The 27808-nt window shown below is 38.9% G+C and overlaps 1 protein-coding gene across 6 annotated transcripts in view; it reads right to left on the bottom strand.

Annotated features, from left to right (window-relative positions):
* Positions 1-27808, bottom strand: part of LOC126210645 (ankyrin repeat and protein kinase domain-containing protein 1-like) — a 206979-nt gene that overhangs the window by 55242 nt on the left and 123929 nt on the right. For all 6 annotated transcript variants that reach the window (XM_049939966.1, XM_049939965.1, XM_049939968.1 and 3 more), the window contains 2 exons: positions 15687-15773; positions 4296-4483 (listed from right to left, as the gene is read on the bottom strand). In XM_049939966.1, the coding sequence (XP_049795923.1) occupies positions 4296-4483; positions 15687-15773 (275 nt within the window). The remainder of the gene's footprint in view (positions 1-4295; positions 4484-15686; positions 15774-27808) is intronic.

Here is a 27808-nt window from a genome sequence, read left to right as displayed (position 1 = left end):
TCATTACCTTAGGGGAATAAACAATGTATCATGGGAGTGGTCCTTGAAATGTAAAGGTATAGGCTGTTATTAAACAAAATCTGTGATACCTGAGCAATACCAATGCGTGATGTACAAGCAAAGTTGATAAATGTAACGAGCACCTATTGTAACAGTGCTGTGAGATCAATTCAGTTTGTTTTCATACTTTGAACATAATTATAATGATTTGTAACTGAAATGTCACAAAATACAGTTTTCATCCAAAACTATGATCAATTAACATAAACAAATACTGAAACTCATATTTATAAAATTCTTGAGATAAAGCCTATTTGTTATTACTATTCAATGTAATGAAAAGACCAAGGAAACATGTTAGTAATAAAATAAATTGTGTAATTGCAGAGTTATTTAGTTTTGTAAATTATGTATTATTATAATATTAGATTTTCTATATTTTGGCTACAGAAATGAAATTCTTTCGATTTATTCATTATTAGTGATTTTTAGCAATGATTTATGCATCTAAAATTCTTTAATTTTTTCCTCAAGCAATGTACAACTTTTACTCGAAATCATCAAAATACCTGTTTAAAAATTAAATAACCATGTTCCAACTGTTAGAAGCTTTACAAACCTCAGCATGAACAGCCAAAGGCAGGTAGTTCTAGCTATGATTTTGTGTGAGTCAGTACTGTATTAGATTTTCAGTTGTGTGTGACGCCATCTTATGATGCAATAAAAGCATTATAAAAGACATTTATATGTTTTGGCTACATCATTTTATACGAGGAGATTAACTAACCTGACTGTATGGTTAATCCAGGATTTAATTTTCATGTGATCAAGCTGCAGCAAACAGATACTCCAAGCCTTCAACATCAGGAACAAAAGACCTAAGTAACAACATTTGTAGCTTAACAGGGTGGTTATGTTATCAGCTGATCAGACAAAATGTTCACATAACCCCTGGCAGTAATATGACCTTGCAGTGTAACCATGGGGCTTGCAGAAAATCATGATACAGTTGCACACATCACCACCAGACCCCTGAAACATGTCACTCTTGGAACATTAACTCTACCAGAAGTTGGAAACAGTGTGAAACAAGACTCACTCTTGGAACATTAACTCTACCAGAAGTTGGAAACAGTGTGAAACAAGACTCATTTGACCAAATGGCATTCTTCCACTGCTCCAGAGTCCAGGTTTTATGGCTTTGGAACCATATTTTCCCGTTACAGCATTTGCATCACTGACAAGTAGTTTTGGAATTCCAGCACACCTCGAAATTCCCTGCTTATAGCACTCCCTTTGTGTTGTTTCGGTGTTGTCAAGGTTTGCAAGTGCAGCATTCAGTTCTGCAATGACTTTTGCGCTAGTGGTCTCCTTAGTTTTTGTTGCAAACCTTTGCAATGACCATCTGTCATGATCGCTCATCACAGACTTTCATCTACAATGTGACTTAGCAGAAGACCTTTCACTGCCTTCCCTCTATGCAGTATACATCTTCACTATGGGGCCTGTTGGAACACCAAATACTTCAGCTCTTTTGGTTATGGAAGCACCCGCCATGCAAACACCAATAATTTGGTTGTGTTCCAATTCACTTAGCTCTAACATAATGCACTCACAACTACACTGAACATGGTTCTGGCCACATCTGACACATATGGAAGACATTGTATAGGTGCCGTTCATGGTCATATACAACAGTACAACTTACAGTCTTGGCTAGCAATCGCATTTACGTTCAAGCGTGCATTTTCAACAGTGTTTCCGTATTTTTGTCCAGTTCCTGTATAGGTGCACATAGATTACAATGTTTTACCACTCTGTTTCTGCTTCTAACAATAAGTTATGTTGTTAGACAGTTTGTGCATTATTTTATGAGCAAAAGATCCAGAATACTTTATAAGAGAGCAGTTTAAGATGTCTGACAACTGAACTTCATACAGGTTGCCAAACATAATCTTCATGTAGATCTGAGATATCTTATTTTCTGATGAATTCATTACATTATATTTTGAAAAAAAAAAATAAAATAAAAACTGCTTTATCTCCCTCATTCATGGCAATAAGGTTCATGAGTGATTGTTAACATTTGCTTTTACATTTAATTACAAGACATATAATCAGATTACAATACAATACAATAGTTTCACAAAAACTGACAAGAGGAAAAAAGATACAACAAGAAATGTGATGTGCTTCAAAAACTCGCATATTTCTAAAAAAGTTAAGTGGGCTATGTATAAAAAATATATCTATTAATTTATCAAAGAACAGGACTGATGTGGCAACACTCAAGACATGTCATGTGGAAACATGTCTTGATTTTGTTGCCACTGTTAGTCAACTTGCCAAAAATTTCGTATATATAATTTTAACTATCAACATGAGTTGTAAGTTACTAAAAATAAGAAAGCAACATATTTGCACATGGTTTCTGCACTTAGAAATGCCTGTTCTACACATTTAATGCCTACATAACATATTTTATCAAAAATGTAATGTTCAGTTTTTCAGACTTCAATGAGTCTAGCACAAGATTTGGTGCAAAACACTTATTTCCAGCCAATTCTTTAAGACAAACATATAATACAGGTACCAATTAACCATCAAGTCTGATCACAATAATCCCTGTATATAAATGTGTCAAGTGCAGGCATGGACTACACAGTTGCCTCAATATGTGTTTCCCCTTTGAATGAAACAACTGTTTCGGCATCATTTCATTTTCAAAATCAGAATGATCTGCATGGTACACATAAGAATCACAGAAACCAGCACTCTCCTCTTTTATTTTTGTAATAAAAGCTTTGGTTGAATTAGCTGAATCAATTCTTTTTCCCTCACATTTTTTGATAAAAATTTTATTATCTTTCTAGATGCAATATAATACAATACTTTGAGTCAAATAATCTAACTTTGGGAAGCTGTAAATTCATTTGTACATATATAGTTAACAATATTTAAAATCAAGATGGTGCCACAGACACTAAAAACTGTTATCTGGCTTCAGAAAGAAAAGCTCAAAGACATTGCTATTACTTCCAGTAATTCTTAAGTTGTTCTGCAACACTATTTTCCCACTTACTCTCTTGATGTTCACAACTGACAAAGTGAAATTTGTTGTGAACAGTAGGCATTCCTTAGTAACTTTGTTCTACCAATACACCACTGCTTTTTCTTTGCCTAACAAGGTAATTTCAGTTTTTTATATTTCTGTAGAAGATAGTTGACAAGAACAATAGGCATTCCTACCACCTATATTCTGCCAATACACCACTGCTTTTTCTTTGCCTCAAGAGGTAATTTCAGGTTTATATTTTTCTTTGAGGATAGTCATAAGTATAGCTATCATCCGTTTCTTTGCTGTTTGTGGATTTGCTGTCTGCAATATCTAGTGTTCCTGCTCATATGTCTGCAGTGTTTAAATGTTTGTCTGAGCATTTACACATTTCATTTCAAATATCACATAATTCACTGATTTTCTGTTGATGGACTCAGTTGGCATCTGTTCATCTGTTGTACATCTCCACAGGAAACAGTGAAACATTCATAGAATTCACCATCATGTGCACAGTAATATTCAATGCACAGAATATTTTTTTGAAGATAGAACAATGATCAGAAATATGTGTTTCCAAACATTTATCAGAAAGTAAAAAAAAAGGGGCTGGTACAAATATTAGATTTGATTTTTAACAAAGCTTTGAAGCAAGATTCCTCTTAAATGATTGTTGTGAAAATAAGATGGCTGTAGTTTCCTGATCACGTACTTTATGCTCACAATTAATAACAACTAGCAGCATTTGGGAGTATCCATCTCTTTGCTGAAGCATCAAACCAAGAAATACCCATTTCTGTGATTTTAAAGAGTGCATTGCTAGCTGAAGTTTGACATGTGGATTTAAGGTGACATTAAGTATGAGAGGGAAAAAAATTACCCCACGTTACAATGTGACAAGTCATACCATTCACATGTGAGTGAACAAACAATATATACAACAAAAAGATCAAAATTGTAATAGTCTGTTAATTCTTCATTGTAAGCAATCAGACATAACATTCAAATTTGTTCATAAAATGGCAGATAATTTACTGGTTATCACCTAATGGAAGACTTGTGGTCTGTTTTTTAATACTAAGATATGACCACCTCACTGAATTGTGTGGCTGCTCCCCACACCATGCTTTAGATAAGTAAATTACACAATGTGAATGTGTATACATTTGAAATGATTCACCATTCACAAAACTCTAATTTTGTTGTACAACCTTCACAGAATGACAATACTTTAACCTACCATTTTTAAGGAGCAGATGCAGCACAGGCAATAATTCCTTGTGGTCAGCCTTGTAGTAGAGTAGGTACGAGAGAGGACCAGTCACTTTGTAATCTTGCGCGAATACCCCACTTTCGCATTCAATGACCTTCCTTACTAAATGTGGATGGGCATGCATCCACTCCAATAGCAATTCAATCGTTTTCACTCTGCAACAAATGGACATGTCCAATGCTATCCCAGAACTGCATTATACTCAACATCAAAATGTTAGATATTAAAACAAGAGGCAACAACAATAAATGAGACGAGTGATGGTGATGGTCAAACAATTTCACAGATTGCATCAAATCAAACGCTAATTCAGTGAATTGACTGACCACTGATATTTCACTATTATCTTGTTTTATTGTAGGCCCACTATAAATCACAGAATGTAGTGCTCTATCTTCTACAAAGTAAAAATTTCTAGGAAATTCATAATGGAAGACTGAAATGTGGTATCATTATATTTTAAGTCACAGCTATTAATGCATGATATAGTATCACTGATACAAGGGTGCCCATACCCGGTGGCAAAGGTGGGCTGCATCTCCCACCCCACTGGGAAAGAGAAAAAATATAGTGCAGTCAGCTGTTTTTCTTTCAAGAAAATGATTGAAAAGTTGCTATTGCAAAGGTTTTTAACAGGGTCAGATTTGGAACTTTGTTATGGCTACGTACAAGTCACCATTTGTCTTCCAAAACATTAAAAATACTTCATTCCCACAGGTCTAGGCTCCACCCCATAAACTATGGTGTGGGCACCCTTGCAGTGATTAAAAAGTGTCATTCACTCTAGTGAGATGGTGATCACTTTTCCATTTCCACTGCATAGTCTGCTAAATTAATTTCCCAGTGACATTTGATATTAGTGTGTCAGTCAGCAGTGATAACAAATATGGAAAGAAAATTACATGTAAATAATTAATTTCTCTGCACATACTTTCATCATGTCATGCACAAAAAATTAAAAAATGCTTCACAACTGGTACTTTGACACCAAGACTGGCAAGTCTGTTTGGATGGTGTGCTGGGTCCACCAAACATTATGTATTAATATATAAGCTGAGACAATATATTTTTCTTTCACTAGCATGGCTGGTAAGATGTATCTGACTTTTGCTTATGTTAAGAATACTGCTCAAAATTCCTCACAGCCAGATCTAATCACACTGGAGCAGTCATTTGATGTGTTGGGCTACACACAGTGGCATTACTAGAGAGTTATAAAGTTCTGACAACTTATGTATGAAATCATAGATAGGAAATACAATCTGTACACAAACACTTGATACCTGTTTTGTGGTTCCTCTTTGTGCAATTTTAAATAATTCATTATACCAAGCGATTCAACAAGGAAGAACAGATTTCAGTTGTTTAAGACAGACAAACTGTAAAAGATAGAAACACATTGCACATGTAACTGGGCAGAGGAAATTTCAAAGTTTTGACAGAGCTGTGCTATTGTTTGTTTGTAGAAACATGGTGACTACACCACACAAGAAATTATTTTGTTTGTTGGGATTTGCATGAAGTCAATCCATCGTTCAAGTGCAACGTGCATCTGGCATCAATTCAGCTAGAAGTCGCCTCTGCACAAGCAGATTTATGACTGGCATATAAAATTCTTGGAAGTTTGTTGCATGTGCAAAGGGAAAAGCACTGGCCAGCGACACATGTCTAATGAAAATGGCAAGTGTATCCAAGATGCATTCACATGGACTCACAAGTCCACAAGACAGGCATGCCAGAAACTTCAACTTCCTCAAACAATAATATGGCGTGTTCTGTAAAAAAGCCTGCATATGAAGCCTTGCAAATTGCAGTTACTGTAGCAATTGCATTCCAGCAACAATAACACAAAGTATGAATTTTACATTTCCGTTCTGCTGGATGTGGCAGAGGACACTTTTTCCAAACAACTCATCTTTTTGGTCAAATCGATGCACGATACCATCCTGCCTCAGCTTTGCCTTGAAGTGCGGCATTGTCTTAATAACAACTTCCACAATGTTGAGTTGGAAGAGGTGGACACCAAGATCTCGTCCATTGCTTTAGGTCTCCCAGGTCATTAGACCCCAGACCTTACAATTTTTCTCTAAGAGGGCACAAAAACAATAGAGTCTGTCTCACACATGGCAGCTATTCATCAAGAGCTGTAAAACTGAATTGCTGAAACTGTCAATTCAATGAACAGGGACCTCTTTATTCACATGTGGACTGAAATGGACTATCATTTTGATGTTTCTCGAGCAACACCTGGTGCTCGTATTGAGAGTACAGTATACTGCCTGTGGGAACGTAAAACTTCGAACCTTCCTCTATCCAGTGACATGTACAATGTGTCTCTATCTTTCACAGTTTGTAATAAAAAAAAAGGACAATTTTCTTTCTTTTTGAACTGCCCCGTTCTTAAAAAGTAAATGTATATTTCTTATGTTGTGTGGATGCAATTTTATATTGTGAAACCAGACAGAGGTAATGTTATTTTCTGCATTTATTAATAATAGGTAAAATTATGATTTTCTTTGTTAAATCAAATAATTAAATTTTATATTCATGATTATTATACTGACATTCACATATTCTCATGCATGTATCCATCATGGTAATGGCTTGGTCTTTTTATAAATAGCAAAATGCAAAAAGCGATGTAAATCAAAGAAAATTGACTAATTAAAAATAAACTGTTTACAGTAACAACAGAATTAAATTTTTGCATCAACATTGCAACTAAACATCGCAATCCCCACTCTAGCCTGAGGCAGGTATATATGCAAAGCAAATCATAGTGGAGAGGCATAACGTAAGGCTCACGGCAAAATCTTCTTAAAGAGAAGTTGCAGTGTTAACATTATACCATGTCACTGGAAGAAATTGGTGGAGATGCTTAAGGATAGAATGCTACAAATGTTTTGAGGAGGTCGTGAATAAAGCATAAGTGTGGAGAAGTGCAAACAAGTAATGAAATACACTTCCTGGCAAAAAAAGATGAAGCACCCAAAATGGGAGACTGTCTAATATTATTAGAGTCATTGCAAAATCGAAGTCAGAGTTACAGAGAACTTTTGAGGATGAGCCCACTTATCAGCATGTGTTTCACACCCTCTGGCCTGTTTGAATGCACTGATTCATTCTGGAAAGGTGTCATACAGCCACTGTATCCTCTCCTGAGGCAAGTTAGCACAGAACTGTTGTGACTGATCATTGATATTATGGATTCTGGCACTGGGATGGAACTGACATCCGAGCTTATCCCACACACATTATATAGGTGACAGATCTGGAGATCTTGCTGGCCACAGGAGAACCTCACCATCACACACACTGTTCATAAAGACAAGCACAATGTGTGGATGAGCATTTCCCTGTTGAAAAAGGACACCACAATACTGTATCATGAGAGATAACACTAGGATCCACAATGCCCGTCATGTACCATTGTGATGTAACAGATCCCTCGGTATTAGCCGTGGCCTGAGGTCATGCCCAATGGCTACCCACAACGTGACACCAGGAGTAACAGCACTGTGTTCCACCAAAATACTGGAAGAGTGGGATTTACTCCCAGATCACCACCATACCAACAATTGTCATCCAAAATACTGCAGAAGTGTGATTAATTGCTGAACATATTGTGATACCATTTGTTAGCAGTCATTGCTTCCCAGACATGGCAATACTACAAATGCAGCCATTTGCATTGTGTGTTAATGGCAGCCTAAGCATGAAATGCTGATTCCCCAGTCTGGCTGCTGCTAGTCCCCAACCAATGGTTCAGGATGATACATAATGTTGCAGTGAGTTCATTACTTGTTCTCAGACAGTAGACACAGATGTAAAAGGGTTACAATATGCTCAGTACATAATACGGGGTGTTCAAAAAGTCTCTCCGCAGTGTCGTATGATTGTTAGCCGCGCTTGCCATATGATTGTTCACCTGCCTGGGTTACTTCCCTACAAGTGGACTATCCCAACATTCCACTGTTTTGTTTATCTCAGCCAGCGATAGTAGTATCATTCGTGTGTGTCATTACATGTTGACATGACCATTTAAGTTTAGTTCCTTTGCTCATTTGTTTCGTTTTTGTCACTGTTAAAATGCCAACCATTGAAGAATGTGTGTTTTTAGTCGAACAAGTGTTCAAAGCTGGTGGTAAACACACAGTTTCAGTTTGTCAAACAATTAATTCAGTTTTCCCGGAGACAACACTCCCACATCGTGACACTGTGCAAGATTTGACTAACAAATTTCGAAGTACGGGTTCAGTGCCAGATGCACCGAGAAGTGGTTGTCCTGGCATTTTGTCTGAGGATAAATTACTCGATATTTATGATAAAATGTCCATGAGTCCAAACAAGTCAGTAACAAAACTTGCCCAGGAAATCGATGTTAGTGTCGGAATGGCCCACACAGCTGTAAGGAAAAAATTAGAACTTTTCCCATACAAAGTGACAGTTGTGCAAGGACTGAAAAATACTGATCATGGCAAGAGACTGCATTATTTTCAATGGTTCAAAAATTTCATTCAACAAAACAGAAGGGATATTTATTCTAAATGAAACATTTTTCACTGATGAGGTGTGGTTTCATTTGTCTGGTATATGAACTAGCAAAATTCTCGTATGTGGAGTTCTGAAAATCCATCGTGTATTCATAAGGAACCACTTCATTCTGTGAAAATAGGAGTTTGGATTGCAATTTCTAGATGTTGCATTGTGGGTCCCATATTTTTCGACAAAACAATAAATGCACAATGATACTGCAAAGATATTCTGTACCCATTCATAGGAGAACTTGTGTTAAGTGAAATATTGAATGGTTATTTTCAACAAGACGGTGCAACTGTGCATACAGCTCGTGTTTCAATGTTACTGCTTGCTGACGTTTTTGGTGATCATATAATTTCACAGGGACTTTGGCGTCCATGATCGCCTGACCTAACACCACCTGACTTTTTCTTCTGGGGTGCAGCAAAAGCAACTGTCTATAAAAACTGTCCAAAATCCATCGATGAATTGAAAACTGCAATATCCACTTTCACTGCTACTGTTACAGAAGAAATGTTACAGCTTGTGTTTGTAAACATGATTAGACGAGCTGAATTGTGTATTCAACAACAGCGGTGACACTTACAACATTTAATGTGAAAATTTGTAAGTAAAAAGGAATATTCAATAAATTAATAACTTGTATTTCACTGAGTTTCATTTCGGTATATTCACTGCAGCATATAGCATGCGCATCTAACAATCATATAGCACTTCGGAGAGTCTTTTTGAACACCCCATACTGTGATCCTCCCTTGTGGTGGTCACAGGTGGTCAACCAGAACCTTGACAATGACATATTCCCAAAGGTGAAATGTATTTCCAGTTGTTAATATGGACAATCGTCTGCTTTATAATGGAATGACAACAATGAAAATTTGTGCCCATCTGGGACTCGAACCTGGATTTTCTGCATATCACTAGTGGTCATCTTACCTTAGGCTATCTGAGCATGGCTCACAGCCAGACCCAAACTTCCACGTGATGTCAACCACGTGTCTACAATGTGTACTCATACGTTCATTATGTATAATCCTGTACAGGGGAGACATTTTAATTGAAAGTTACTTGCCCAGTGTCCGCGGATAAATATGATATTGCATTGCCTGTGTTGTTCAGAAGTACAGTGCAAAGTTCCTTCGCAAGCGTGTGCATGCCTCAAGGAACACTTTATCGTACTTCTCAATGACACAGGCACTGCAATATCAAACATTTCCCCACTTTCGAGAAGCACCGCACGAACAGCAAGTCAAAAGTTTCCACCAGCAACAATCTTCTATGGATACTGACAAGATCACAGTGTGGTAGTTGAAACTCTACAAACCTTTGCAATGTCACTATGCTATTCTGTGGCAGAGTATGGATGTTCTTTTTGGTACACATTAGGATACGCCAAACAGGTGGCCACAGATCCAATGCAGAATTATAACAGTTTGCTCGAAATCCAGTCCAGTCAAATGGCTTTACCACCTCATAGGATTAGAACCACCTCCTGTTTGAAGAGAAATCGCCACGAATGATGAAAGACAGAAAATGCAGCTGGAGAGAATGCATCAACTGTATGGGCAAGTACTGCTCCCACAATGACTGGACGAGTGTTCTTAGAATATTTATGGCACTCGCAACCACTGCTGAAAAAGCTAGGTTACAACTATGGTGTGTTACAACCTACATTCTCCCTGGCTGGAAATGGGTTTCAGAAACTCTACCTCCTGGCTGTGACGAGTAATGGACAACTTGGAAGTGACTGAACAGCTGAGATTTGGAGTTGGCAGATCAAAGGTTAATTTGGCAATACAGAGCTACATTGATCAAGGTGCTATTCAGTATGACTGTGTGGATGACCAAATTATTCATCATAGACTTCCATGCCAACTGTGTGCAGCCTCCTGCACAGAAGATGAACTGCATCAAGGAGCAGAAAAAGCACTGGAAGAAGGCAAGTTTTGAGCAAAGGTAAAACAGATGTTAGGTCACATGATTGACTGATAGAATTGTTGGATTTCCTCCTGAGGGATATCATGCCAAATTCTGTCCAACTGGTGCGTTAGATCATCAAAATCCGCAAGCAGGGAGAGACCTGCTGGCCAAGGTAGTGTTTGGCAAGCACAAAGACAAGCAGTAGAAACTCTCCCCCATGTGGGTTGGCATTATCTTGCTGAAATGTAAGCCCAGGATAGCTTGCCATGAAGGACAACAAAATGGCATAGAATATCTTCAATGTGCTGCTGTGTTGCGTTGTCATCTGTAGCACCCTTACAGGACAGCAGTACATTGATGACATACTGTGCAACATTTTGTTGCCCTTCACGGCAAGCCATCCTGGGCTTACATTTCAGCAAGATAATGCCTGCCCACACCCAGTGGGAGGTTCTACTGCTCGTCACTGTGATAGCCAAACTCTACCTTGGCCAACAAGGCCACTCGATCTCCCCCAAATAGTGAATGTTTTGAGCATTATGAACAGGGCCCTCCAACTAACTTGGGATTTTGATTATCAAATGCATTAATTGAACAGAGCTTGGCACAATATCCCTCAGGAGGACATCCAACAACTCCGTCAGTCAATGCCATGCCAAACAACAGCTTGCATCAAGGCCAGAGGTGGACCGTGCATTACTGACTTGCTCAATTTGAGAAGTTCTCTCTCTTGAATACATCATCCATTTTTTCTAAAATTGTAATCATTTGTTGGCCTGTACATGTAGATCACATCTATTGATATCCATCACATTTGCACAATTCCTTCATGGTGTGTCATTTTTTCTGTCTTGCAGTGTACAAATACCCCTAGCATTATCAGGGGGACTCAAAAAACTTTAATTATCACACTGAGAGCATAAAATTATGTGATTAGTTTGTTGACTAGCTGCCTGTACATATCTGCAGTTCTGGTACACATTGAAATCACTATGCTACAGTACCACATCATGCTGCTGGAGGAGGAAAAACTAAACAGCACATCACTTTGACAAAATGTATTTCTCTCTTCTTCTTCTTTTTGTTCTTCCTTCTTTATCTCTTATCGTGAAGCAGTCAGCATGTTAATATGGATCTGGTGACTTAAGTGTCAGAGGGCGGCTTGATGCTCTTCCTGTCACCACCCCTTCTGTCCCACTTTGTGTACCCATCTGTCTGAGTAATGTTAACCCTTGTGAAAGTGTGAGAACATTTCCAAAATGCTTGTGAATCATATAACTGGGGTGGGACATGTGTACCAGGTGAGTATTCACTTAAACGGATGTGTGAAACCGACTAAAACCCACAACCGGGCTAGCCAGCACATGGGCCATCACTATTAATCTGCCAGATGGATTCAATCCGAGGCAAGCACGAATCCCCGAGTCCCAGAAGTAGTGTGACAATGTGTGTGAATGTCTAGGTGTGGCATGTCAAAAATGTGAATATTTTGTGGTAATGCATTCTCTGCTACGAAGGGGAACAAAGCTGCAACAATCCACAGTGAGTTGGTGGAAATATACAACACAGTACTGGCATATGACAGAGGGGTCTTGTGGCAAAATTGCTTCCACAGTGGTAAGACAAGTCTGAATGACAGAAGCAAAGTGACAGATCCTCTCTCTATAAATGAGTGTGAACTGCAAGAAGTGGAGGCTCTGCTGCTAGAAAAGTGGCATTACAATATGGTGAAACAAAGCAGAAATCTCACACAACATTTTGAAGATTGCAAAAGTTATGAGCCACTGGGTTCAGCAGCTCCTTGAACCCATTCCAAAAGCCCACTGAACTAAAACAGCATTGGAACTGTTGCAGCTGCATCTGGGCAATCCATATTATGTCATTAGGTGGCTAACCGCCATGATTAAGAACTCCAATTAGCAAAACAGGTTGCACAAGTTCAGCCCGAATGAGTATTCTTATTGATGTTCCTACTATTCCAACTCATGCTCCAAATATAAAGTTCAAGAGTAGCCTGAAAAGTGCTGCACGCATTTGCAGAATGTGGTGTAAATCCCTTGAAAAAGATGTCAGGTGTCATTTGAAGGTAACTTCCCCCTCTTCACGTGTGTGCAGTTTGAAGATGTCGGGTTCATACAGTGTATTTTGTATAGTGAAAGTATAGAGATGTGTTCTAACACAAGTTAAACAATGTATTGTTACTAGGCTTCTAACTGTTGAAAAAGTGACTCCTAGTGATATTCATCATCATCTAAAGGCTGTTTATGGTGACGATGCTGATGATAGGTCTACTGTAAATTGAGGGGTAATAAAATTTCATGGTGGTGAGCATGGAAAAGCCACAACTGATGATGAAACAAACAGTACACATTTGATCATGCCAATGAACTTATTGATGATCATTCACAAGTGTATTGCAAACTATATCAGAATATCAGAGGAATCTGTCATCTTCATTACTGAACAACTAGGATATCATAAAACCTATGCATCATGGGTAAAACACCATCTCACAGACGAGAACAAACAGTGTCGATTAGAATGCTGCAAGCAACTTTTGCAGTGCTACAGTGATGAAAAAGATGACTTCTTTTTTAATACTGAGACATTCATTTTCTCCTCAGGTGAAAAAGTTCAAATCACAACCATCCATGTGAAAAATTCTTTTTGACTGTATTTTATGATGTTCACCGAGTTTATGTAACTGATTACCTGGCACATGGGCAACGTTAAATTATTCTCAGTATGCAGAGCTTCAAACATCTCCAACCTCAAGTTTGTCATGTTACTGGTGCCAATAATCTTGCAACATGACAACACTCGTCCACTCACATTATGCACAACTGAAGAGCCACTGTGAAACCTGAAGTTTGAACTGATTCTACACCTTACGCCCCTGATCTTGCAGTACTTACTTTTTTCCTCTACCCAAGGGAGAGCTAGAGTGTAATTGTTACACTTCCGACAATGAGAGGAAGGCAACTGTCAAGTCTTGGATCTGAGAAAAGTTGGAAGTATTTTTCAGTGATTGAATGAAAAAACTTGTCACATGTTGTGAGAAATGCATTAGTATTAACAGTGACTGTGCGAGAAAAAAAAAAAAAAAAGATTTTGAAGCTTGAGAATTTTACTTTAATGCACTTTTTACCTGATCTTCCCAATAACTCTTGTTTGTGTTCTACACACATGTTTGCATTACCTTTCAGTCTACACTCGTATCAGTGTTCTTAGACTCACTGAGAATAATTAATTTTTGCACAAGATGGCTGAAGATACAGGTGATACCCAGAATATCTACATTTTCCTATCTGTACAACTGGTCTTATATTCAGTTACAATTCTAGACTGCAATCCTGTGACCTGAGATCAAGGAGCAAAGTGACCAGTGGAAACGTATAAATTCACAACCTTACTTACTTACTTTACTTTACTTTTCTTTACATGATCAGGCCCAGAGGACTGCATGCTGCTAAAAGGTACCTCCTTCACTGGGTTCTGTTTTGTGCCTCCTGGCACCAATCATTCTCTATTCCAATCTGCAGCAAGTCCTCATGGATTCCATCCCTCCATCTCTTCTTTGATCTTCCTAGTGGGCGTTTTTCACATGAAGTATAATCCATAGCTTTCAAAGACCATCAGCATTTATCCATCCAACTGACATGTCTTGCCTACACAAGGCACTTGGTTGTCATCAGTCCTACAATGTTTGGTCTATTGTACATTTTGTCTAGTTCACAATTGTGTCTGATCCTCCATTCCCAGTGATCTCATCTTGTACTGGACCAAAGATCTTCCTTAAGAATTTCTGCTCAAAAACAAGAAGATTGAAATTACAATGAAATGAACACCCTTAGCTGCTTACAGGCATTGACGTACGTCAACGAGGACATATGAAAATGTGTGCCCCGACCGGGACTTGAACCCAGGATCTCCTGCTTACATGGCAGACGCTCTATCCATCTGAGCCACCGAGGGCACAGAGCATAGCGCAACTGCAGGGATTTCTCTCTGGTACGTCTCCCGCGAAACCCACATTCTCAACGTATTGTCCCACACTACATTCGTAGTGCCCCCGGCCATTATACTCATTACTCGCAGCGCGTTGCTGATTCCTGTAAGAGTTCGGGCACTGTTTGTGCATTCGTACAGAAGAAGAAGATGGTCAAGTGGCCGGTGAGCCTTAACTATATATATACTAAGATGGTATCCGTTCTTTCGGACATGTCCGATAGAACAGATACCATTGGTGGCCATGCAGCTCGTTAGAATGAAATTACAATGAAATGAACACCCTCAGCTGCTTACAGGCGTTGACATACGTCAACGGGGACAGATGAAAATGTGTGCCCCGACCGGGACTCGAACCCGGGATCTCCTGCTTACATGGAAGATGCTCTATCCATCTGAGCCACCGAGGGCACAGAGGATAGCGCAACTGCAGGGATTTATCTCTGGCACGCCTCCCGCGAAACCCACATTCTCAACGTATTTTCCCGCACTACATTCATAGTGCCCCCGCCCATTATACTCGTTACTCGCGGCACGTTGCCAATTCCCATAAGAGTTCGGGCACTGTTTGTGGATTCGCACAGAAGAAGAAGATGGTCAAGTGGTCAGTGAGCCTTAACTATATATATATATATATATATATATATATATATATATATATATATATATATATATATATATATATATATATATATATATACTAAGATGGTAACTGTTCTTTCGCTACTGCTAACACAGGGCTTATCACATGAGAAGCATTTCACCTGGCCTGTAATTTGCTCAGACAGCACACCCAGTCTTACTCATTATGTGCTGAAATACAAATGTTTAATGACATAAATAAAACACAAATTATATCAATGTAGAATCACAAACTTGATAGAAACTTACTGCATGCTTTCAATTGCATTTATTAAAGGATTTTTGCACAGTGCCACTTTTTCCATCTCTGTTGCCTTTATGATGAGTTCAACAATCCTGCAAAAAAAAAAAAAAAAAAAAAAAAAAAAAAAAAAAAAAAAAAGAGGAGGCATTAGCAAATGTAAAGAAATGCTCGAAGATTGCATATAATAAGTAATTTTAAACATAAACAGAAAATACCTCAAAAAGTAAAATAAAGTGAGAGATACAAAAAGATTAACTATTTGTTAAAAAGATTAACTATTTGTTAAAATTACAAAAACACAGATTCGGGCAGGCATTTATTTCAGGAGGGTTAATCCTATGTACGGCCAAAAGTAATGCTTAAAAAAGAACACACCACTCCTATTCTCCACAACAGATTTCTTCTCAGGGAAGAATGAGGAAATGGTTGAGGAAGCTGGAAAATGGAGGAATTTATTGTTGAGCAGATACATTTACCAAGAACATGAGTTATAGGGAAAAAGCTGTCTATATGAACACACAAAATCAACCAGCAGGCAATGCTAGCTCCACTTCAACAGTTGTCATCTCCTTCCATGCAATAAAACCACTATGTACCTTACAGATTAGGTATCCACAGTATTTACATCTACTCCAATCAAGTCCTCAACATACTGACCTTCTCTATGGCAAAATCTCTCAAGCAATTTCTTCATCCATCCCTTTGAACAGCATTGTCCCAACTTCAGGCAAAAGAAGCGTTCTCCACTCATCACCCAATACCTCTATATGCTTCGAATGAATCATTAGATTACCCTACTGGGCAAGAAAATTTTCAAGTCAAGGTCTGAAATTATAGTCCCATAACACATCTCCTACTTTAAGGTTCCTATTTCTGTAATGATTCCCTTGAGAACCTTGTCCCCTGCACTCATCTACTACCTCCTACTCCGTTAACATATTGCACAACATTAAAGTAAAGAGGAGTAAGTGGAAGAGCTCACATCATTCACTGGTTGGTGTGTTCATTGGACTGTTTTTTATGGGAGGATGACCACTGCCAAACCAACAGAAAGCAAGAACGGAATTAGACAAACTGTCTGCTTTGTGGATATCATACTCAGTAGCTCATGTTGCTCTACAGCACGACTCAAATGCCTGCTGCACCACTCAGGTCTTTTAGACCCTTCCACTCAGAGTTAGTTGCCCTGAATGCTGGAGGCAGCAGCTTTTTCTCCATCACATCTTCCATCCAGCAACTCTCCTAGACATAATTTCTATTAGCTAAACACTAATGCCCCCTTTCCCACACTGTGTTTTTTAGAATCTGGCCTTATTTCTTATTTATTCTTTAGCTTGTACCTGGATCCTTTCTTTCTTTTATTCTTTTTTTTAGAGTTTCATATCTCAGTTAGTAAAAATGGGATCCTAATAAGATCACTTTGTTGTCGGTCTGTCTATGGTTGTCCAACTGTTAAAAACTCTTTTTCTCAGGAACTGGTAGACACAAAGTTGAAATTTATGGCACACACTAAGGTCTATACTCCTTTGATAGTGAAATAAATGTAAGCTTCTAAGTTAATGCAATCGAAAGATACACCTATTTATGTCAACTATTTTGATACTTGTAGTCACTCATTAAATCCCATAAGATACTTCCCATTGACCTAGAATCATGAGATTTGGCTTCGAGAAGGGTTTATCTGTAATTAAATCACACAAGAAAATATTTCTTTTCACATTTGTTAACAGACTTCAGACTTGAAACATTCTCAAAATCTCGGAATTCCAAAGAATGATATCTCGCCAGTTTCAATGTTGATAACATGCAAAAATCATCAAGATTCTTAGTTCCTGGGATGGACGAACTACCTATATACATAATTAACTTTGTATGGAAATCTCAGAGTGTGTGAGTCCTACTCATGCCAGGCCAATTTTTTTTTCTTTTCTACTAACCATTCAGTTTTTACTTTTTTCTTTCTTTGTACTTTTTAACTGCATTATTCTCTTCATCTTCCTCTTCTGAGATCTCAAACTCCCAAAGGTACAGACCAGTCAACCTTTCTGTCTCTGCAATTTTATCAGTGAGCAATACTAATAAGTGACTCAGGAGAGTGAAGCAATTTAACTTGATTTTTATGCTACAGCATATAAGTTGAACAGAACTCTGTATAGATAAAGTAAAATCAAAGTTTTACACAAAACAACTCAATAGCTGCTATTCCTTGCACAGAGATAATTAAAACAGTAATTTTCATCCTCAATGTAGTCTTGTGTAGCTCCCTATATGCGAACGCTACAAATCTCTGGATCCTGTCATTGATACCAACAACATAATTCATCTTCTGTTACACCTTAACTGTAAATATTGAACAATCTGAAGTGTGTGGGATTTAATTAAAAAACTTCAATTAAGAGCATTGTACTGGAAGTTATATACACTGATAATGGTGAATTTATTGAATAACAGTATAGCTCACTGTCAACAGGTAAAAAACTGTTTGTGATATTTCCATGCTGCCAAACAAAACTACTGACATGCAATGCATGTCAGTTCTATATCTACATCTACATCCACATGGATACTCTGCAAATCACATTTACGTGCCTGGCAGAGGGTTCATTGAACTACCTTCACAATTCCCTATTATTCCAATCTCATATAGCGTGCGGAAAGAATGAACACCTATATCTTCCCGTACGAGCTCTGATTCCCTTTATTTTATCATGGTGATCATTTCCGTAGGTCAGTGTCAACAAAATGTTTACGCATTCGGAAGAGAAAGTTGCTGATTGGAATTTCGTGAGAAGATTCTGTCACAACGAAAAACACCTTTCTTTTAATGATGTCCAGCCCAAATCCTGCATCATATCAGTGACACTCTCTCCCATATTTTGCGATAATAGAAAACATGCAGCCCTTCTTTGTATTTTTTTGATGTACTCTGTCAGTCCTATCTGGTAAGGATCCCAAACTGTGCAGCAGTATTCTAAAAGAGGATGGACAAGAGTAGTGTAGGCAGTCTCCTTAGTAGATCTGTTACATTTTCTAAGTGTCCTGCGAATAAAATGCAGTCTTTGGTTAACCTTCCCCACAACATTTTCTACGTTTTCCTTCCAATTTAAGTTGTTCATAATTGTAATTCCTAAGTATTTAGTTGAATTTATGGCCTTTAGATTTGACTGATTTATCATGTAACCAAAAATTAATGGCTTCCTTTTAGCACTTGTGAGGATGACCTCACACTTTTTGTTATTTAGCATCAACTGCCAATTTTTGCACCATTCAGATATCTTTTCTAAATCATTTTGCAATTTCTTTTGATCTTATGATGACTTATTAGTTGATAAATGACAGCATCATCTGCAAACAACCTAAGACGGCTGATCAGATTGTCTCCAAAATCATTTATATAGATAAGGAACAGTGAAGGGCCTATAACACTACCTCGGAGAATGACATAAATCACTTCTGTTTTACTCAATGAGTTTCCATCAATTACTACAAACTGTGATCTCTCTGACAGGAAATCACAAATCCCGTCACATAACTGAGACAATATTCCATAATCATGCAATTTCACTAAAAGCTGCTTGTGTGGTACAGTGTCAAAAGCCTTCTGGAAATCCAGAAATACGGAATTGATCTGAAATCCCTTGTCAATAGCACTCAACACTTCACACGAATAAAGAGCTAGTTGTGTTTCCCAAGAACGATGTTTTCTAAGCCCATGTTGACTGTGTGTCAATAGACCATTTTCTTCGAGGTAATTCATAATTTTCGAACACAATATGTGTTTTTGAATCCTGCTGCATATCGATGTTAATGATATGGGCCTGTAATTTAGTGGATTACTACTACTACCTTTCTTGAATACTGGTGTGACCTGTGCAACTTTCCAGTCTTTGGGTACAGATCTTCATCAGATGATAACTGTTAAGTAAGGATACAATGCATCAGCATATTCTGAAAGGAACCTAACTGGAATACAGTCTGGACCAGAAGACTTGCTTCTATTAAATGATTAAAGTTGCTTCACTACTCCAAGGATATTTACTTCCACGTTACTTGTGTTGGCAGCTGTTCTTGATTCAAACTCTGGAATATTTACTTTGCCTTCTTTTGTGAAGTCATTTCGGAAGGCTGTATTTAGTAACTCTGCTTTGGCAGCACTGTCTTTAATAGTATCTCCATTGCTATTGTGCAGAGAAGGCATTGATTGTTACTTGCCGCTAACATACTTCACATGCAACCAGAATCTCTTTGGATTTTCTGCCAGGTTTTGAGGCAAAGTTTCATTGTTGAAACTGTTATAAGCATCTTGCATTTAAGTCCAAACTAAATTTCAAGCTTCTGTAAAAATTTCCGATTTTGCGTCTGTTTAAATTTGGAATGTTTTTTTCGTTGTTTCTGCAACAGTGTTCTGACCCATTTTGTGTACCAAAGAGGATCAGCTCCATCGTTTGTTAATTTATTTGGTATAAATCTCTCAGTTGGTGCCAAAACTATTTCTTTGAATTCAAGTCACATCTGGTCTACGCTTATATTATTGTTGTTCAACAACAAGGTGTACTCAACAAAACAATGGTGCTGTTCTTAATCTGGTTGTAAATGCAAAAGGATAACAGTCCACAAATTAAGGCAAATCATATTCATATTTACAGAAATAGAGTAGATCCATGACACAGATGTCAGATTTAAATTTATGTTTCACATTTGGATATTAAGAACTCGCACTAAAGTTCCTTCACGTAAGACTGACACAGGCAGATTTTGTACATGGGCAATTTCGAATACCCAAGTGCCCAGTAAGCACTTGAATACATAATTATCAAATTGTAACAGAAATTCTGATACATAATATCAATGTGCTACTTACAGTAAATTTGTTTGTGTGAAGGTGTTATCTAGTCAAGCCACAATACAGCTTTCAGTTACATAGCATCCATCCACTTGTCAGAAAACTAAACAACTTCTGAGTGTTACTTACTTAAATATAGCCTTATAACTTGTGATTTCTGATTGTAGTAGTTATACATTAACAAAACAAAGTCATACAACAGAAAGTCCAGTTTGGAATATCGACAATATTATGAAAATGATAGATTGTTACTCACAGTAAAGATGACATGTTGAGCTGCAGACAGGCACAACAGAAAGACTGTTACATATGTGAACTTTTGACCAAAGCCTTCTTCAAAAAGGAGAACAAACAAACAAACACACACACTCACACACACACACACACACACACACACACACACACACACCTCATCATGCACCAATCTGAAGTGGAGAAGCGTGAGAGACAGAGGGGTACAGCTGAGGGGAGAGGTATCAGTGCTGCCTGTTGGAGTGTGCAGGGATTAGATGGTGGCATGAAAAAGCTGCCAGGAGCAGCGCCAGGAGGCTGATGGGAAGAGGAGTGGGGGGGGGGGGGAGGCAGCAAGTGGAAGAAGACAAAAGAAGAGGGGGGAAAAGACTGGTGGGTGCATTGGCAGAGAGTGGCACACAATGAGGGTGAGGGAATTGGGAGGAGGTGATACAGCGGGGGGGGGGGGGGGGGGGGGGGGGCAATAATTTGTGTGGAGGGTGTGGTGACAGTAGGCCAGGACAATATTGGGAATGGAGAATGTGCTGTACAGATAACTACCGTATATGCAGTTCAGAAAAGCTGTTGAACCAATGGCATCGAAGACAGTAATACAATTTACCCATATCTCTAATGTAGACCTCTGTGAACTGAAATTTCCAATATGCTATGATGTCATGGCTGTTTAACGATTCCAGTCCTACCACTTTATCAACTTTAGGTCCACGTACTAGAACAACCGTGACCCAGCCATTACCAAGCAGATTGGCATCACTGTTGCTAAGGGTAAAGTTCAAAACTCCACCACAAAAGACTGATGGCCCATGCAGGATGAGTTGTGCATCTACAAAGTTCTTGGTGTCAATAGCAATATTATCTATTGCTTTATACACTGTAGGGCAGGTACACCTTCTCCTCCTATAGTAACATGGCATCTTCTGTGCGAGCAGTCCTATGCTGTTGCTCCAGCGGCTGCATGAAGTCTGACGCCTTCTTAATATTTCTGCTTCTAGCAACACACATCTGCACTTGTCACATTTGTAAGCACAGATAGATAAGCTCAACCTTCGTGCAACTGCTCAAGCAACAACATTGGACCACTCACACAGAAGATGCCACGTTACTATAGGAGGGGAAGGTGTACCCACCCTACAGTGTATAAAACAATAGACAAAATTGCCATTGACACCAAGAACTTTGTAGGTGCACAAGTCACCCTGCATAGGCCATCAGTCTTTTGTGGTGCAGTTTTGAACTTTACCCTTAGCAACAATGATGCCAATCTGCACGATAATGGCTGGGTCATGGTTGTTCTAGTACAGGGTGTATACGCGGACAAGGAAAAAAAATTCCTGGATTTTTCCTGGATTTCCCGGTTAAAAATACACTTTCTCCCAGGTGAAAACATGCTTCTCCCATGTTAAGTGACAGTATATTTTCCCTTAACAATCATTTGAATGGTTGTGGTTTTATACAAGGTTGTAGAATTTCCCAGCACTTTAGTAAATGAAACTCAGGGAAAAAGACACATTTTGGAAACATCTCTGATGTGCAGCAACATGTATGCTGCGTATTTTCATATTACAAAAGTATAAATTGGAATTCCACCAAACACTGCATGTTACTTTCCGAATCATTGAAATCGAGATTGCGATGCGCTTTTGTAAGCCAGTCATAGCTCATGTCATGTAATCTCGCCAGCCGATAACAGCGGATATTCAGAGCATAGGACACATGATGTAGTCAGCCAACAGCAACATCACTGTTACATAGCACGAACACACAAACACGGAAAATTAATATTTTAAATTAATATACGTAGTGTTGCTACAAGAAAAGAAAAGCTTTCACATATAATATTGGTCTCTAAGGTTAATAAGCTGCAAGAGAAGCTAAGCTTTTGCATATAATGTTGATCTTTTACGTGCATGTTACACTTTAAGGTACATCACACAAATGTGCCAGTAAAATGTTTAATAATGACATAAATGTCTGATCTTCAGGGTTCGAAATTGTTCTAAATGACTCATCATCAAAGAGTTGACTTTTAAATGAGAGCCAAACGCTCTGTGATTTAATAAATTCAAGGTACATTCTTGCACATAGTTCAACTTATGTAAAAGGATATTTACTTTGAAATTAACGCCTTTCAAACCACTATTCACAATATTTTCCCACGATCTGTTAGAAATAGGTTCATTTCAGCAGTTGCCAGAGAGCGCAGATAACAGGTGACCCCGCGCTTGTGCAGCTATCATGATGTAGGAAGCCCGTATATACGTATGTGTAAAATATTGAAAGATCATACATTATGTCATAAAAGAAACCAGATATCGGAGGATACTCCAAGAGCATTGGAATTGCGTGAACCACATTAAAATGTGCACATTTAAAGTGCATACTTAAAGTGCACATTTGTATGTCCAGATTCCCAATGAAGTAGACCTCGACCTGATATTAAGCTTTTCAGTGTGGTTTTCGGAATGTAAATTTTCTAGGAGCACCAGTACTGTATTATATCATGTTTGGTTCTTTATTATGGCATAATGCAATACGTGCTAGAAAACGAAAACGTGTACTTGAAATGGAGTGAACAGTTGAAACTAGCCAGTACTTTGGAATTAAGCATTTTGTTTCAAATACACTGACCACCCCTGCGGAAAAGGTTAATAAAAGTCAAATTTCTTTAGCAAACAGACAAAAATAACTTCATTGTTCCGCAAAGCGATTAATGCTTGACTGGCAGAAAAGTGGAAATAAAATAAAATCAGAAACTAATGACATATTTTAGCCTTCCGTAATTATGTGAATGTATTTTAATTCACTTGTACTTGATAGCTCCCGGTCACATATCCGTTTTTTTTTTTCATTTGACGCAAGAGTAAACGAGGGGGAAACAGCAAAATCACTAAATGTAAACACAGGTCACGTGGAGACTACCCACTATAACTCAGACTGCTCTGTACATCAGCCCCGGATCTACGATATTTGCGAACCGGGTCAATAGTAAAAAAATCAAATTTTCAAAAATATGTTCATCTTGTAGCGCACATCTTTCTTAAAAGTCTGAAACATAAAACATGTGTGTTTGAGGAAATGTAAGACATATTATTCGGTCTTAAGTATGCCAAAGCGCTATGCCACGCCTCTTCATAAAACATTCTTCTACCGCACGCACTGTATTTCGCTCTGTGGAATTAAAATGTGTATATTTTGTAATTGGTGCCATCAAACTATACTCAGGATAGTGGAAATTGAAATGTCCTGTGGTGCCTCTCCTGCTCCCAGTCGTCCGTTTGACAGCCTGCCCCTCTTTTCTTTCCGTTTTTTAAAAAAAAAATCGCAAATTGATAGCGGCTGGAATTATTTGTGAATGGGAGAACAAGAACTCTTCAGAAAATATGAACTCTTTATTGCCTATTAACTAATAACTTGCTGTTTTTTGTGACAAAATTAAATATAGGATACATACACTAATTAAGGCAAGAGATAAGCAAGAAATTACACATTTCTTCAACCCTTAGCTCCTAGCATTTTTTTCTCTCTAATCTTGCTGCAGGTTTACATGGCGTGCTTTCCTTTTTATGAAAGAATCTATTACCTCATCAAAGTTCATCAAAAGTTTTGTTACATGAAAAATCGAAATGCCATTATCTAATACTGAAAAAGCTGTTGACACAAATAATACCCAAGATTGGTGTGGTTTCTCCATCTGATTACATCTATTTTGTCACTGCATGCTAGATAAAACAAAATAGGCCTTTCTAATATGGCAGAATTTTGTAACACACAGCAAATAAACGAGACTGTTTTGGCATAAATGGCCATTTTTATAACACGACAGAATATAATTCACGAAGTACCAATATCAAATGCCTATTAGGCCTATTACAAGCAAAAAGCTTTATGTTAGGAAATAGTTTCACATTTCATTCATAAGCACCTGTTTCTCAAGCATGAGATCAAAAACTAGTATTACGGCATTTTTATACAAATTTGGAATCGTCTTATTCTTTCATAATTTGGGTTACGTCCCCATTTCTTCTCCTTCCTCGTTCTAACAAACAATCTTGTCACCACCAATTCTGCAGCTATTCCTGCCATTGTCAATATTTGTTCGCCGATTAATTTCACTAACCCTGTCAGAATCACAGGTTTAGTTATCCCGCGATTGTTTTCCGGTTAGGCGTTATTAAGTGTTCGTACAACACATTTTCCACGTTACTTCCAGAATAGAACTTATGCGGCTGCTAGCCAGGGACTGTACAACTGGTCCTTACTAGTGTAGCGATCTGGCCAAAAATTTTCTGTCAAAATTTCATTTTCTTGGATACACCGAGAAGATAATACGTAATCTTCCTCACGTGTTATTCCTGATAGTCGTTTATTTCCATTCTGGTAGTCTGAATCTATGTTAATTATAACAATGCTGATCATTTGCAAACCCAGTCAGCCACATAATCAGACAGTGATTGGCATTCATCCGTTCGGCTTTACTCCGCTCAGCTTGTATAGCCCCGTCCCCTTTGGTCTGCGGAAAGTTTATTTCTAGATGCGACGAGGATTCTCCTGACAGAGACATCACAGAGTATATCAGTAGCTTATAATTTATTGTTGTTGACAAATTAAGAGCATTCTGCTGTACATATAAATAAACTTCTCAATATCAGAACCCTTTACAAATCCAAACTTCCACAGTACATTATTTGTAGGCAGATGGATAAGTAGTCATCTGTGTACTACCTTTCAATAATTTTCTGGAATGCTGGTAAAAGAGAAATTGGATGGAAGTTTATGGCACTTCTTTTATTCCCTTTGTTATATGGAGGCTTAACTTTAGCATATTTCGGCCAATCAGGAAATGTTCCACTAACGAATGACTCCTTAAACAAATAACTTAAAAGGTTGCTAAATGCAAGAAACACTCTCCATTTAATTTTTCCGGTACCTCAGCATAGCCATACATGTAGCCAGTTTTAAAGATTTACAGGGAATATTACTATACACAAAATACAACTTGGTTCTTTTGCAGGGGATGCTCGGGCTGTAAGCACAAGACTGACAGTTAGCTTACAGGCTGCCTTAGGGGCACGAGATGTATACAGGAAATGGGCCCTGGCTCTTTTTTGCGGGGCCAGTTGCACACTATAATCAAAATGGCTTCCACAGTGTGTACTACAATGTTACAGGGTGTCACCTCACTTAGTAGCTAAAATAGGCAATGGACGGAAACATATCATGCTGACCTTAAGTTAGCCTGCTTCCACTGATTCCTTCTCTCCCATAAAAGTGACAAGTTATATCCAACATAACCTCCAAACCCTGCTCTTCACTGAGTCTCTCCCCTGAATCCATTTCCCTCCTCACCTCTATGACACCCTGCACACCGACCTTATACATGCTGCCCAAAATCCACAAATCCACAAATCCAACAATCCTCGATGCCCCATTGTGGCTGGTTACTGCACTCCCACTGGCAGAATTTCAGCACTATTGACTAGCACTGCCAACCAATAGCTTGTAATCTAGCCTCATTCACTGGCTCTCCACCATCCTCAACCTTTACCTCCTAGATCCCTACTCATCACTGCTGATGCCACCTCCCCATACAGCAGCATCCCTCATGCCCATGGTCTTACTGCTATTTAATACAACTTTTCCCAACTTCCTTCACACTCCAAATCCACTACCTCATTCCCCATACATCTAACTACTTCTCCTTGGAAAGGAAGGTATACAAACTAATCTGTGGCACAGCCATGGGCACCCACATGGCTCCCTCCTATGACAATCTGTTCATGGGCCATGGCCATCTAAGAGAGATCTTCCTAGCCTCCCATGGCTTTGACCTACTCTCTGACAGCTCCATCCATGCCTCTGTTCATATCACCCCCCCCAACAACAGTGTCTGCATCTTGACAGTTGTCTATCCTTACACACCAAAAAATCCCTCCCTTACAGCCTGGTCACCTGGGGATGGTGTATCTACAGTGACAAGAAATCCCTTGACCAGTATGCTGAGGTTCTCACTGAGACTTTCACTGACAGGCACTATCCCCCAGACCTTGTCTGCAAACAGACCTCCTGTTCCATTTCCCCATGCACCTCCAATCCTCCCTCCCCCCCCCCCCCACCCGATCCCCCCCCCCCCCAAATGACCAGCCACACCAGTCCCCCTTTCATCACCTAGTTCCACCACAGACTGGAAAAATTGAATCACATTCTTTGCCATAAAATGAGAGACTTCCTTCCCTCCTCTTCTAAAATGGTGTTCTGCCACCCACACAACCTCCACAACATCCTAGTCCATCGTTATGCTAATACCAGTCCCAACCCCCAAGCCAAAGGGATCATATCTCTGGAGAAGATAACGGTAAAAGACCTTCCCTATCCACCCGCCCAGCACTTCCTGTTCCAGTCCTGTCACAGGATTATCCTACCCCATCAGAGGCAGAGCCACCTGTGAAAGCAGCCATATTATATACCAGCTCTGCTACAGCCATTTTTCAGCTTTTTATATTGGTATGACTACTGTCCACGAGGAGGAATGGCCACTGCCAAACTGTGACCCAGAAGATACTGGACTACCCTGTGGCACAACATACAGCCACACTTAAGATACTTGACTTCCATGGCTGCTGCACAACCCTCGACATCTGGATCCTCCCCTCACTACCAGCTTTCCTGAACTGCACAGATGAGAGCTATCCTTATAACACATTCTCTGCTCATGAAATCATCCTAGCCTCAACCTAACGTCCCCACATCCTCAATTCAACAATTCCCACCCCTATGTCATGTCACCTCCTCACAATTCACCTCCCCTCACCCTCATTGTGTGTTCCTCCCTGGTGCAGCCACCGGTCTTTTCCTCTTCCCTATTCTCCCCTTTCCTCTGCCTATTTTTCATCCTCCTCTCCCTCCCCCACAGAATCCCAACACTGCATGAGTCAGTCTTTTCCTGCCACCTCCAATCCATGCACATTCAGTGAGGCAGCACTGATTCCTCTTTCACTACCCGTATCCTGTTACCCCTTCCCTATCCCTTTCCAC

The sequence above is a fragment of the Schistocerca nitens genome, chromosome 10 (genome assembly GCF_023898315.1).
Source record: "Schistocerca nitens isolate TAMUIC-IGC-003100 chromosome 10, iqSchNite1.1, whole genome shotgun sequence".
NCBI lineage: Eukaryota > Metazoa > Arthropoda > Insecta > Orthoptera > Acrididae > Schistocerca > Schistocerca nitens.
Note: the sequence above shows the minus strand (reverse complement) of the source record. Positions and strands in the feature narration are given on the sequence as shown.